The 12,326-nt window shown below is 47.5% G+C and overlaps 1 protein-coding gene across 3 annotated transcripts in view; it reads right to left on the reverse strand.

Annotated features, from left to right (window-relative positions):
• Positions 1 to 12,326, reverse strand: part of COCH (cochlin) — a 288,645-nt gene that overhangs the window by 186,364 nt on the left and 89,955 nt on the right. For all 3 annotated transcript variants that reach the window (XM_078659413.1, XM_078659414.1, XM_078659412.1), the window contains exon 5: positions 90 to 223. In XM_078659413.1, coding sequence (XP_078515539.1) covers positions 90 to 223 — 134 coding nt within the window. The remainder of the gene's footprint in view (positions 1 to 89; positions 224 to 12,326) is intronic.

A 12,326-nucleotide genomic window follows, 5' to 3' on the forward strand; every position in this document is an offset into this window, starting at 1 on the left:
AACATTCATTCTGTAAATAAACGAGTGGAAACGAAGGCAGGCTTAGTGTAATGGTACTAATAGAAAAACAATGATGCCCGTCTACCTACTAGAGACTGCGAACGATGAAGACCATCTGCTCAGTGGCTGGGAAAGGACACCGTTGGCATATATGGCTGGGTAATTTTCTTGACCAGGAAGTTTGCTGACTGTAAGGGACCCTCCAGATAAGGGAATGACACCTCTAAAACAAACAAAAAACAGGTTACAGCAGAGAACATTTTCTGCCCGCTGCATGATAAAAAGCTGTCTTCATCATTTGCAAGAATGACACATCTACTAGGTCTAACTCTGTTGCAATGCAATGACTTAACATAGAAAGCCCTGTGTCATTAGCACAATGTTGCTGACCATAGCACTCCATTACCTAGCTCATGGACTCCATCATAGTCTTACAGGACCCTTAACCCAAAAAATGAGAGAATGGAAAATACCTGGCGTTCATGAGTGTCCATAAGAAAAACAGTCACCTGTAACTGCAGTTTTTCAGAATCTGTATCGTTCGTAGATTCACAAGTTTGAATCATCACCCTCATCGAGCTAGGAGTCTCGCAGTAGCATCCAAATAGCAATTCTATGTTAACGTAATCCTAAGGTTAATACAACAACTGTTTAGTAGCCTAAAAACACTTAAAAATAACCAAACTTCAAACAATCAGAGACAATCCGCCTGAAAACACTCTGAAAAGCCACCATCCTTCAGATTTCAATTAGCATTTGTGTGAAGAAATAGTAAAGTTGGGTGAGCCTCTGATGGGGAGAAGGGTGGGTCACAAATGTATCGATGAAAGATACCAATTCTGGAGAACTTAAATGACATTTTTCTTCTACAGAATTGGATCTTTCATAGATCCACCCACTTGACTCAGAATAGCAAGCAGTTAAAATAAATAGTACAATGCAGGCAGATGGTGGTTAGGTAATTAAAAGAAGGTTCACCTTATTGAAAAAGATGAAGCAGAACTGCTTGTCCAACTGCAACATCTTTTCGTGCTATTAACTACAAACAGTAATGTTGAGTAAACGTGTGCCTGTTATTCCAGATTGCTGCAAAGCAAATGTTCACTGCTAGCCAAGCAAACTAAGCTGTTGATGTTAACACACTTCTTGTTGAGTGCGCTGACACTCTTGCTTACCAGGGTGGCCAGCTTTACTGTGACAGAATATAAGGGCGGCAGACACCTTGTGAGCCATGCTTAGTTTCGAGATAGACTGTCCTTTTCTAAGGACAGGGTAAACTGTAAGTGCCTGATCTGATCTTCTGATTCTGCCTGTAGCACATACATGAATTTTCAGACATCATCTAACATCCAGTGCATGGAGCACCTTTTCTGCTGTAGTGCTGTGGTTATTTCAAGACACGTTGTAGGATAACAGGCTAATTTCAATAAAAATCTGAAGGTATTTTATGTATTAAAACGTGGATTCGTTCTTAAAATGACCATCGTCATAGATATGCAGGTTCGTAAGTGAAGGTCACTGACCAGCTTATAGGAATTTTATTTCTCCAAGGTCCCTGTAGAGCATGCCAGCAGGCATAGCTACAGCATTTCCTGTTGTGACTTGTCACAAACAGGTCCAAATTTGGCTTTTACAAGCACCTGAAGATCTGATATTGTTCCCACTCATGCCATTCTTTGAAATTGTGCTTTGGGCATTCTCCAAGGCATTGCCCACTCCAGGAACATGCTCGACTGTCAACGGAATCCCACATTTCTTTTGAAAGATAATGATTTTAATGCTAGAAGTCCCAAACATTTGGCAGCGAAGGGTGTGAGTCTCTTTTTGAAGGAGTGTAACATGTACATACCCATACTCCTCTCTCACAAGTTCCAATGGTTATCACTATCCTGTGTACAAACCAAATCTTTCCATTGTCTCTCCCTCATTTCATCCCCCCAGGACAGTCCGTAGGGCACATCTTTATTTCACAACACGTGGAACTTATATGAAAATGCAATAATGTTCAGTTATCACGCTTGATCTAAGATCAGGTAGTCTATTAACGGCCCAGAAGTAGTAGGCAAAAGGACAGATAAACAAATGTTCAGTATGCTGTTATAAATCATTCCCCCACTTTCTGGTTCAACACAGATTCAGTGCCTTTAATCTCAATGGCAATGCTCTGGACTGGAAGCCTTTTCGAAAGATATTCCAACTGTGGTTTCCATATTGTGTCAAAGTCTCCAGTGTCGCAGATGAGGCGTACTGTCAGTTTCTCATGGCCACGAGTGACCATAAGAAAACAAGTTACTTACCTGTAACTTTGGTTCCCCAGTATTGGTAACTTTCATAGATTCCCATGCTTTTGTATCATTCCCCGTCGTCGGAATGGGAGTCTAGGTGACAAAAATATCATAGCAGTAGGTACAAAAGAGAAAGAAAAAGGCCTAGGCCTCATTCCCTTTTGCAGCATATCACCCACTTTTTGTAAAAGAGACCAAACTCTCGGCGTCAGCCAATCAGATGTGCCTCACCCCTTAGAACCCGCCAGAAGGAACCTCAGAGCCTCAGATTTTCGTAGCCGTTGTATATCCGACACCATATCTGCTAAAGGCTGAGCTTTCCTTGGGGAGGTGGGTGGGCGCATGGGAATCTATAAAAGTTACCAATACTGGGGAACCAAAGTTACAGGTAAGTAACTTGTTTTCTTGCCCCAGTATTGGAACTTTCATAGATTCCCATGCTTTTGTATCAGAATAGCAAGCAGTTAGACACCACAAATACATTTTGTATAATAATACATTGCAACAGTCAATACGATATAAGAAATACAACTGTGCAATCAACGGAAGGTGGGATAGAAGGGAAAGCTCACCAATCACTGGAAGAGGTTCCTTAGGACAGCCTGGCCCACAGCCGCATCGTCTTGCTGTAAAGACTCCAAGCAGTAATGCTTAGTAAAGGTGTGCACGCTGCTCCAGGTAGCAGCCCTGCAAATGTCTTTAATTTGCACCCCCGCAAAGAGGGCTGTTGAAGATGCCACCGATCTTGTCGAATGAGCACGAATCCTGCCAGCCAGAGGTTTCCCTGCTGCAGTGTGGCAATGAAGAATGGCACCTGTGATCCATCTTGCGATCCCCTGTTTAGACAGTGGAAGACCCTTGCCTGGACCACCAAAGGCAACCAACAACTGTGAAGATCTCCTAAACCCCTTCGTGTGATCCAAGTAGAATTTTAAGCACCGTTGCACATCCAGAGTGTGAAGTGTGTTCTCCGCCGGAGTAACTGGGTTAGGAAAAAACGTTTTCAGAATCACCGGCTCGTTTAAGTGAAAGTCCGATGGTACTTTGGGAATGAATTTCGGGTTCATTCTCAAGATTACAGTGTTTCTCTTGAATTGTAGGAATGGCTCCTGGGTGGTGAGGGCCTGTAACTCTCCAACTCTCCTAGCTGAAGTGAGGGCCAAGAGGAGAGCCAACTTCCAAGATAGGTATTTCAAGTCAGAACGATGAATCGGCTCAAATGGAGCTTCATGAGCTGAGAAAGGACTACATTTAAATGGCAAGTCGGTGGCGGAGGCCTCACTGGTGGGTAGATTCTGAACAAGCCTTTAAGAAATTGCTTGACTATCCTGGACGACCATAATGAAGGTCCAGATCCAGACCTCCTGTACCTCGAAATGGCCGCTAAATGAACTTTAATTGATGAATGGGCCAGATTTGATTTAGCCAGTGACAACAGATAAGGCAGAAGTTGATGAGGCTTTGAAGTAAAAGGGTCTATCTTTTCCTTCCTACACCAAACACAAAACCTTTTCCATTTCAATCTGTAAGTTTTGTTTGTAGAAGGGGCTCTTGCCTGGGAGAGAACGTCTGATCTCACTGGAAAGGGGAAGATTCATGAACCCTCGCTGCTCAGGAGCCATGCTGTCAGGTGTAACGACTGTGGATCTGGATGCCAAACTTGTCCTTCGGACATTGTGAAAAGATCCGGAATATCCTCCAGCGGCAACGGAGGAACTAGCGACATCAGATGGAGTTCTGTGTACCAGAATTGTCTCGGCCAAGCCGGGGCTACCAAGATCATCTTGCATGGCTCGATTTTCATCTTCCCGATGAGGCGCGGAATCAGGGGAATGGGAGGAAAAGCGTAAACAAATGTCCTCGACCAGGTGGTGACATCTGCTGGCGTAAGACCGGCATTTCTTGTTGGTCGGTGTGGCAAAGAGATCTACTTCCGGTCTGCCCCATTTGCTGAAGAGCTGTTCCAGAACCTGCTGGTTTAACTCCCACTTGTGGCTTACTGAAGATGACCTGCTCAGCTTGTCTGCGTCTTCGTTCAGCACTCCTGGTAAGTGCTCTGCTTTCAGTGAGATTTCGTGATGAATTGCCCATTCCCAGACCTTTTGCGCTTCCTGCGATAACAGAAGAGATCTGGTTCCTCCCTCTTTGTTCACATAATGCATGGCCGTGGTGTTGTCCGTCCTGATCAGCACTCGTGAACCTTGAAGTCGCGGAAGGAATGCTTGCAGAGCTAGCCTGATCGCTCTTAGCGACAAAAGGTTGATATGGAGCTTCTGCTCGCGAGGAGACCGATGGCCACTGACATGCAGATCTTGCATTACTGCTCCCCAACCCTCCAATGATGCATCCGTCGTTACCATTTGAGGAGATGGAACGTTTGCGAAGGATAGACCTTGGGACAAGTTGTTTTGATGTGTCCACCATAATGCTGCTTCTTTCATCCTTGGAGTGACGGTCACTTTGTCCTCGAAGGATCCATGAACTTGCTTCCATTTGAGGTCTAGCTGTTCCTGCAGAGGACGCATCCGGAGCCTGCAGTGAGGAATTAGGGGAATACAAGATGACATTACCCCCAGCAGAGATTTGTAGTGGCGTACTGAAAGACACCTTTTTCCTTGAAAGTTTCGAGCTAGTCTTTCCAGTTTCTCCTTCCTTTCCCGGGTCGGAAAAGCTTTTGAGAGCTTTGAATCCAAAACAGCCCCTAGGAACCGAGCCCTTCTGGAGGGAACCAGGGAGGACTTTTCTCTGTTCAGAGTGAGCCCCAGATTCTGAAACAAATTGGTGCAAGCCCGAACAGCGTCCTGCGCCGCTCCTATGGACGGGGCCTTCAGTAACCAGTCGTCCAGGTAGGGGAAAACTTGGTAATGGTTTCTTCGCAGAAATGCTGCCACCGGCGCCAGCACCTTTGTGAAAATTCTTGGCGCAGAGCGAAGACCAAAGGGTAGAACCCTGAATTGAAAGTGGCTCTTGGCTACTGTGAATCGTAGAAACCTTCTGTGTGCTGGGTGGATCGGGACATGAAAGTACGCATCCTCCAGATCGAGCATGGCCATAAAATCCCCCGGGCTGATCATTCGTAATATGTCCTGAAGGGATACCATCCGGAAGGACAGGGAGATGAGATAGGTTTTTAGCTCCCTGAGATCTAAAATGGGGCTCCATGTTTCCAGCGTCTTTTTCACCAGGAAAAACCTGGAATAAAATCCTTGTCCCTTTTGATTGGTGGGGACCGGCTCTATTGCTCCCTTCCGGAGCATCTGTTGAACTTCGAGCCTCAGGAGACGCAGCTATTTTGACGGAATGGCTGCCGGGGGCCTGGGTGGTGGGACTTCCGTAAACTCCAAAGTATGTCCTCGTTTTATGATGTTGATAACCCAACGGTCCGATGTAATTTTGGACCAATTTTGAAGGTATTTGGTTACCCTGCCTCCAACTGATGATTTCCTGGAGGAGGGAACAGTAGGCAGAGCCAGGAGGTCGCTATTGGCGTTTGGACGTATCCCGTCCTCGGTGAGCCTGTTTGCCCTTGTTGTAGGGCCTAGAGTAATTTGAAGACTGGCCTTGTCTTTGTTGGTAAGACTGGCGGTTCTGCTGATAACCTGATCCATTAGAGGAATAGCGTTGTAGCTGGTAAGATCCCCTGTAACTATTTCCTCTGCCTCTTGAACCCCTAAAGGGGAACTTGCGGTACTGGAGAGTGCCCAAGGACTTGGCGGTCTCCGTGTCCTTTTCAATCTCCTGGGGAGTGCCATCTATTAGTTTACCAAATAACGCCTCTCCATCGAACGGAAGATCCAGGACCTTGTTCTGTATTTCTGGTCGAAACCAGGTAGCCTTCAACCACCCCTGGCGACGTACGACTGCCGCTCAAGCCAAAGTACGAAAAGCCGTTGTCGCGATGTCCATGGCGCAGTCTATTATCTCCATGGAAGTTGCCTCCCCTTCCTGCAAGATTTTCTTTGCCTCCGCAGTGGATTCCGGAGGAAGCTGTTCCAGGAACGGGGCTACATCACACCAGAGCTGGCGGTCGTATCTCCCCAATATTGCCAGAGTGTTGGCAGCTCGCACTAAAAGGCTAGCCATTGACGAGAACCGTTTGCCAGCGTTATCCAGTCTCCGTCCTTCCTTATCCGGAGGAGCCGCCAATGGAGCCGAGGGATTTCGTGATTTCCTCTGTGCCGCCTGCGAAATGACTGAATCTGGTTTAGGGTGGCCCGTCAAGGCAGCTGGTCCGTCATCCGGTGCTTTGTACTTTTTATCCAGACGCGGTAGCACAGGGACCACCGTCGCTGGATTCTTCATCGCCTTAACGTCTTCCTCCCATAAATAGTCCACAATTGGTATAGACCTAGTCGTTTTCCGGTGAGTTTCTTTAAAATCATAAAGGAAACATTCTGTTGTCTGCGCAGGCATTGCCAACTTGAATCTTCCTGCTGCCCACTCCATCAACTGGTGAAAACCCCCTATGTCTGCAGGAGGGGAGTCCACCGGCTCCGCAACTGGAGATGCCGGGTCCGGGATGATGTAGTCATTATATTCATCAGTGTTATGGTCTGACTCTTGATCTTCATCCGAGGATTCCTCCTCATCCTGGTTATCTGCCGGCCTTGAAGGAGCTTGTGGAATTGTAGGGCGCGGCTGAGGGGATGCTTGAACCGGTATCACCGGAATAGCCGTAGAGGCAGGATCCGTAGGTGTCGCTGGACGTTGAACTGGCCCAGCTGCCTTGGATTTGTAGTCCTGCAACATCTTATGGAGGCTGCAGGAATGAAGTTGGTACTGAAACCATCTCCTGCTCTGTAAATCCCTGCGAGTGGGCCCCTTGATGATACTCTTCTTCGCCTTGGTCATATGCCCCCTCTGAATCTGTGTCCTGACACTTGACCATAAGTTGGGATGGACTATTGGCATATTCAAAAAAGTCCTGGCCATCCTCATCTGACTCCCCCTGTTCAAACAGTAAAGTTGGAGTTAAAGGAGTCACTCTCCCCAGAGACCTAATCTCTGGCGTTATCCTTGTAAGTGAGACTGTCACTCTTCTCTCCGTAGCAATCACCGTCGACGGCTCCGTCGACAATGGTACTACTCTTGTCGACGAGATTGGTGTGGTTGATGTCGTCGACGATGAAACCGTAGTCGAGCCTGCCGTCGTCGTCGTCAAAGTCGTCGTCGCGCTCGTCGACGAGACTGCCGTCGTCGAAATCGTCGACGACATCGTCGTCGTCGTCTTCACCATCATCGACGGTGATGTCTTCCTCGTCGACGATGTCATTGTACCCGTCGACGAAGCCTTCGTCGACGATGTCGTCGGCAAACCTCCCGTCGACGTTGAAGAGTGTTCCGTCGACGCTTTTTTCCTCGACGACGATATCTTCGTCGACGGGACCAATTTCAATTCCGGCTGACGCTTTTTTCCTCGACGACGATATCTTCGTCGACGGGACCAATTTCAATTCCGGCTTCATTTTCTTCGTCGACAGGATCGCCGTCGACGACGTCTTTGTCGTAGAGGATTTAGAACTCCTCTCTGAAGATTGTGAAGAGGGTTTTTTCAAGGCTGGGTCTGTCTTCTCACCCTTAAAAGCCGTAGCTGGTCCTGCCTTCTCCTGTACACTCAGGTGATGAGATTTTTCTGGACCTAGGCTCTTAGACTCTCTGGGGGTCTTTTTAGAAGCCTTAGAGGGGTGTTCCACAGAGGAAGATGGAGAACCTCTACCCCTTTTAACTGACCTTTTTGAGGAAACAGCTGAAGAAGACTCCTCACTGTCACTGGAAACTCCATGCTTCCTTTCCTTTTGCCTCTGCAGCCAGGTCAACAGCCTACCAGCACGATCTCGGAGGGTCTTGGTAGAAAGCGTGCGGCAAATCCTGCAGTCTTCTGCCTTATGATCTGGGTATAAGCAGTAGATGCAGTCCTTGTGTTTGTCTTCAACAAACAACCTTTTCCTGCCACAGGTCGAACAGGGTTTAAAAAGGGGTTTCGTCTCCTTGTCAGCCATCCTGAAGTCAAATTTAAGAGATCCTGAAGAAATTCTGAAGAGAAAAAACTGTAGAAATCCTTTTTAAAGAGTTGAATAGAGCAGAGCTCAATGGAGACTCCCTAGCACAACGTGCGGTAGAAAATCTGAGGCTCTGAGGTTCCTTCTGGAGGGTTCTAAGGGGTGAGGCACGTCTGATTGGCTGACGCCTAGAGTTTGGTCTCTTTTACAAAAAGAGGGTGATATGCTACAAAAGGGAATGAGGCCTAGGACTTTTTCTTTCTCTTTTGTACCTACTGCTATGATATTTTTGTTACCGAGACTCCCATTCCGACGACGGGGAATGATACAAAAGCATGGGAATCTATGAAAGTTCCAATACTGGGGCAAACATGAGTGCCATTGGTGAATGTCTTAGGGGAGAGTTTTGTGGGGGGTCCTTTTTTTCCCTAGAGGCTGCAATTGTTGTTTCAGTGCTCCCAGACAGCTCCAAATTAGCACTTATCTGCGCTAGTCTGGTACAAGGTCTCTCATTGATACTCCAAAGAGAACAAAAGCTGGCATATCCAGGACGGTGTAGCCCAACAAGGCCGTAGACCTTTCAGGTTCTCATTCCAGAAGCAGTGTATTTTGGGGCATGTCCACAATATATGTAAAAGGTCCCCTATATCGTCGCCTTCTCTTCAGCCTAGTGGGCTGGTGGTTGGGTAGAATTTATACAATAAATGTTGCCAGGTACATTTACCAATTATAGAGGACTTTATAGTGCGATTCCTTGCCCACTACATTATGCATTGCCTTGTTAAGGTCCCTCCACACACAGTGCCACTGTTTATCTGAAGGTATCTCCTAGTATTCCTGCCCACCTATTGGTATATGGGTATAACTGAGATAGGGAGACTTCTAAGAGTATTGCGTACATGACAGACATACCTCCATCTGACCCTGCAGCCACTCTGACATATTTCTCCACAGGTGTCAATTCTCTCCCGATTGTCTTTTTGAAGGTTGGGCTGAGAACCCAGTGCCTGATTGGGGTGTATCATATGTCGGAAAGTAGGATCTTTCTTGCATAGATACTCCCACTTTTTGCCTCATGTCAGTGTGTTTTAACTGTAGTTCACTGGGATACTGCTAACTAGAAGCGCAGTGGCAGTGCTCTTGACACTAAATTTGCAGGTAATTACTTTGTACACCCCACAATTGGCATACTAGAGTACCACTGTAAGTCCCTAGTATATGGGACTGAGGTACCCAGGGCATTGGGACACCAGGGGTCTCCCATGGGCTGCAGCATGTATTATGAAACCCAAGGGAGTCCATGCAAACTGTCTCTGCAGGGCTGCTATCGCAGTCTGCGTGAAATTGACCCCCCCCCAATACCTACCTGTGTAGCCATACAGGATCAGCCTACCAGCTCGTGCTGCTGTCGACCCCAGACACTGTTCTGCACCCCTGCTGATGAGCTTAACTCAGGCAGGGGAAGCTGAACAAAGTGTTTTCTGCAAAAGAAAGGTGTGACCACCTCTCCTTTAGAAGTAGGTTGGGTGGGTGCGCTTCCGAGCGCCACCAGACTGCATTAAAGGGCACAGTTGGTGCCCTCGTTGCATAAAACAGTATGGCCCAGTTCAGGAGCCATTGGCTCCCACTCTTGTACGAAACTACACAAAAGCGCAGCGGAGTGTCCACCCTCCTTTAGGGAAGTGCTCAGAACTCTTGATTCTGCCATCTTGAATCGTGGCCCCTGGGAGCAGCTGATTGGCTAGGCTAGCTTAGTAGCATCCCTGACTGCCCCCGATAGGTGGGTCACTGCAGAAGCCGTCCGCCCCCCTTTTAGTGTTACTTAATGACTCCCCTAAGGGTGGGTACTTGACTTTGTCAAGATTCGTCAAGACTTGTCTGAAGACACTTCCGCTGTTGGACACTGGTATTTTGACGCTGAATCAAGCCAGGACCAAAGACAAGACTGCTCTTGGTGGGAAGATTACAGCTGCAACTTCGTCCCCACACTCTACCAAGTTTCTGTACCCGTGCATCCTCCGAGTCAGCATAGACTCTGCATGCATCCAAACAAGAAGGAATCTCCTTTGCAGTGAAGGAGTCACTTCCCTGTATCCGCAGGCACCTCAATGTAAACGACGGGTTTGCAGATCCTGCCGTGCCACGAACACCTCCCCGCTCTGCAACACAGGTGGTGGTTTGTTGGCTCTGCAGAGGCCTGCCCAGTCTTCCCAACAGTTTAGAAGGCTGCACTCCCTCTCCAGCTGACTTAAGCCGCAGCCCTGTGCACTGTGCCTGGCTGCTGTTCCCAAGGCTTGTTGACTCTCCTCACTGAAGATCTTTGAGCTCCAAGAAGCCGCAGCCTCCTGCATCGAACAGTTCCAAGGATGTCCTGCTTGCATCCTCTAAAACGTGGGCCTCCATCTTTGGTGTGCTGCTGAAGCGTTTTTTTTTTAACTCCCTGTACCTGCTGTCATCTGGTCCTCGAGGGGGCTCCCACGTGTCCTGCTGGCTTTCCTGTGTGCCGAAGGCCGGCCCTGACTTATCCTTGCTGGGTTAGTTCCACGGCCCTTTCTGGTCTGCAACCAAGCATCTTTCTTCAAACTGAAAGTTGCGGTTACCAAAGCTTTTTAGTAGTCCTGTCTGCCACTGACCCTCCTGCAGTCTTCAACAGGAGATGTACCAAGTTAGTTCTTAGTGTTGTGATAATAAATACTAAAGTGTTTTTAAACACCTGTATGGTTCTTTCTTGTGTGAAGGCTTACTGACTGACTATTGTGGTAAATGCACCCACTTTACACCCTCCTGGATAAACCTTAGCTGCTTCCCACAGCTACTCCTAGAGAGCTCTGGTTATCAGGGACCTAAACACTTTCACTAAGGGTTGCCTGGACCCAGTGAACAGTGCCTCACCCAACGTGGACCCTATATACTGAGCCACCCTCCTACACCTCAACATTGATTTCTCTCGCTGCGTCCTTTTTGCATTCCGTAGATGTTTTTGTAGTGCCCTTGTTGAAGAAATCACCCACCATGAGACAGTCTCCTGCCCTCCATGCTTCAAATGGGCCCTGGGTGAAGGAGTTAAAGTGGATAGGTATGTGGGTAGAGTATACTTATTGTTAGCTTCATCCACCACTCTTAGTGTTGTGTTCTTTGGTGTGCTCTCTAGTTTAGACCTCCATACTAAGTCCCACAAGTTGGGGCCAGCAATTGCTCTATACATGTGTAGCCACAGTTTTTCCGATGATACTCTGACACTCTATTTTGCCAGTGCCTGTAGATTGGAAGGCTTTATAATACGTTGCTGTATCTGGGAATGCTAGGCACTCTTTCCTTATTGTAGGCCAACCTCTGTCTCCTGTTGCCCCATATGTATTTAAGGAGCATGCTTTTCAGGGAGGTGAAAAAGCATTCTGGGATCAGAATGGGCATGCTTGGAATAGATACAGGAGTCTGGGTAGTATATTCATTTTAACAGCGTTCATGCGTCCAATCCATGAGACCGGTAAAGTTTCCCAGATCCATAAGTATCTCCCTCAACAATGGTACAATGTGGTTTGCATATAAACCTTTTATGGTTGGGATGATTTTGAGTACCAAGTAAGTTATGTGATTAGGTGCCCATTTAAAGGGGTCAGGTTTAGATTTTCACATTTTGGCACATTGAGCCGAAATCCTGCCACCTTCTCGAAGCGGTATAGTTGGTATTGTAAGTGCAACAGAGAGGTCTGAAGTTCAGTAATTGCCAGTAGCACATCATCTGCAAATATCATCACTTTGTGTTCTTGCCTCCCAAAAACGAGGTCCTTGATTTTGTTACCGTCTCTCAGGGTGGCTGCCAGCGATTCTATGCTTTGGGAAAACAGCAATGGTGATAGGGAGCATCCCTGTCTAGTACTCCGTGACGGGGATGGGGAGGGGGGGTAGGGGGCGGACGGGGGTTTTGAATACCCCTATTTGATAATATTGTAGAAGTGTGCCTTTGGTAGCCGGCCATCACCCTGGGCTTAAAGTTGGAGCCCATACCAACTCCATCTAGGACACTGAGAACAAATCTCCA

The sequence above is a fragment of the Lissotriton helveticus genome, chromosome 9 (assembly GCF_964261635.1).
Source record: "Lissotriton helveticus chromosome 9, aLisHel1.1, whole genome shotgun sequence".
NCBI classification, from domain to species: domain Eukaryota; kingdom Metazoa; phylum Chordata; class Amphibia; order Caudata; family Salamandridae; genus Lissotriton; species Lissotriton helveticus.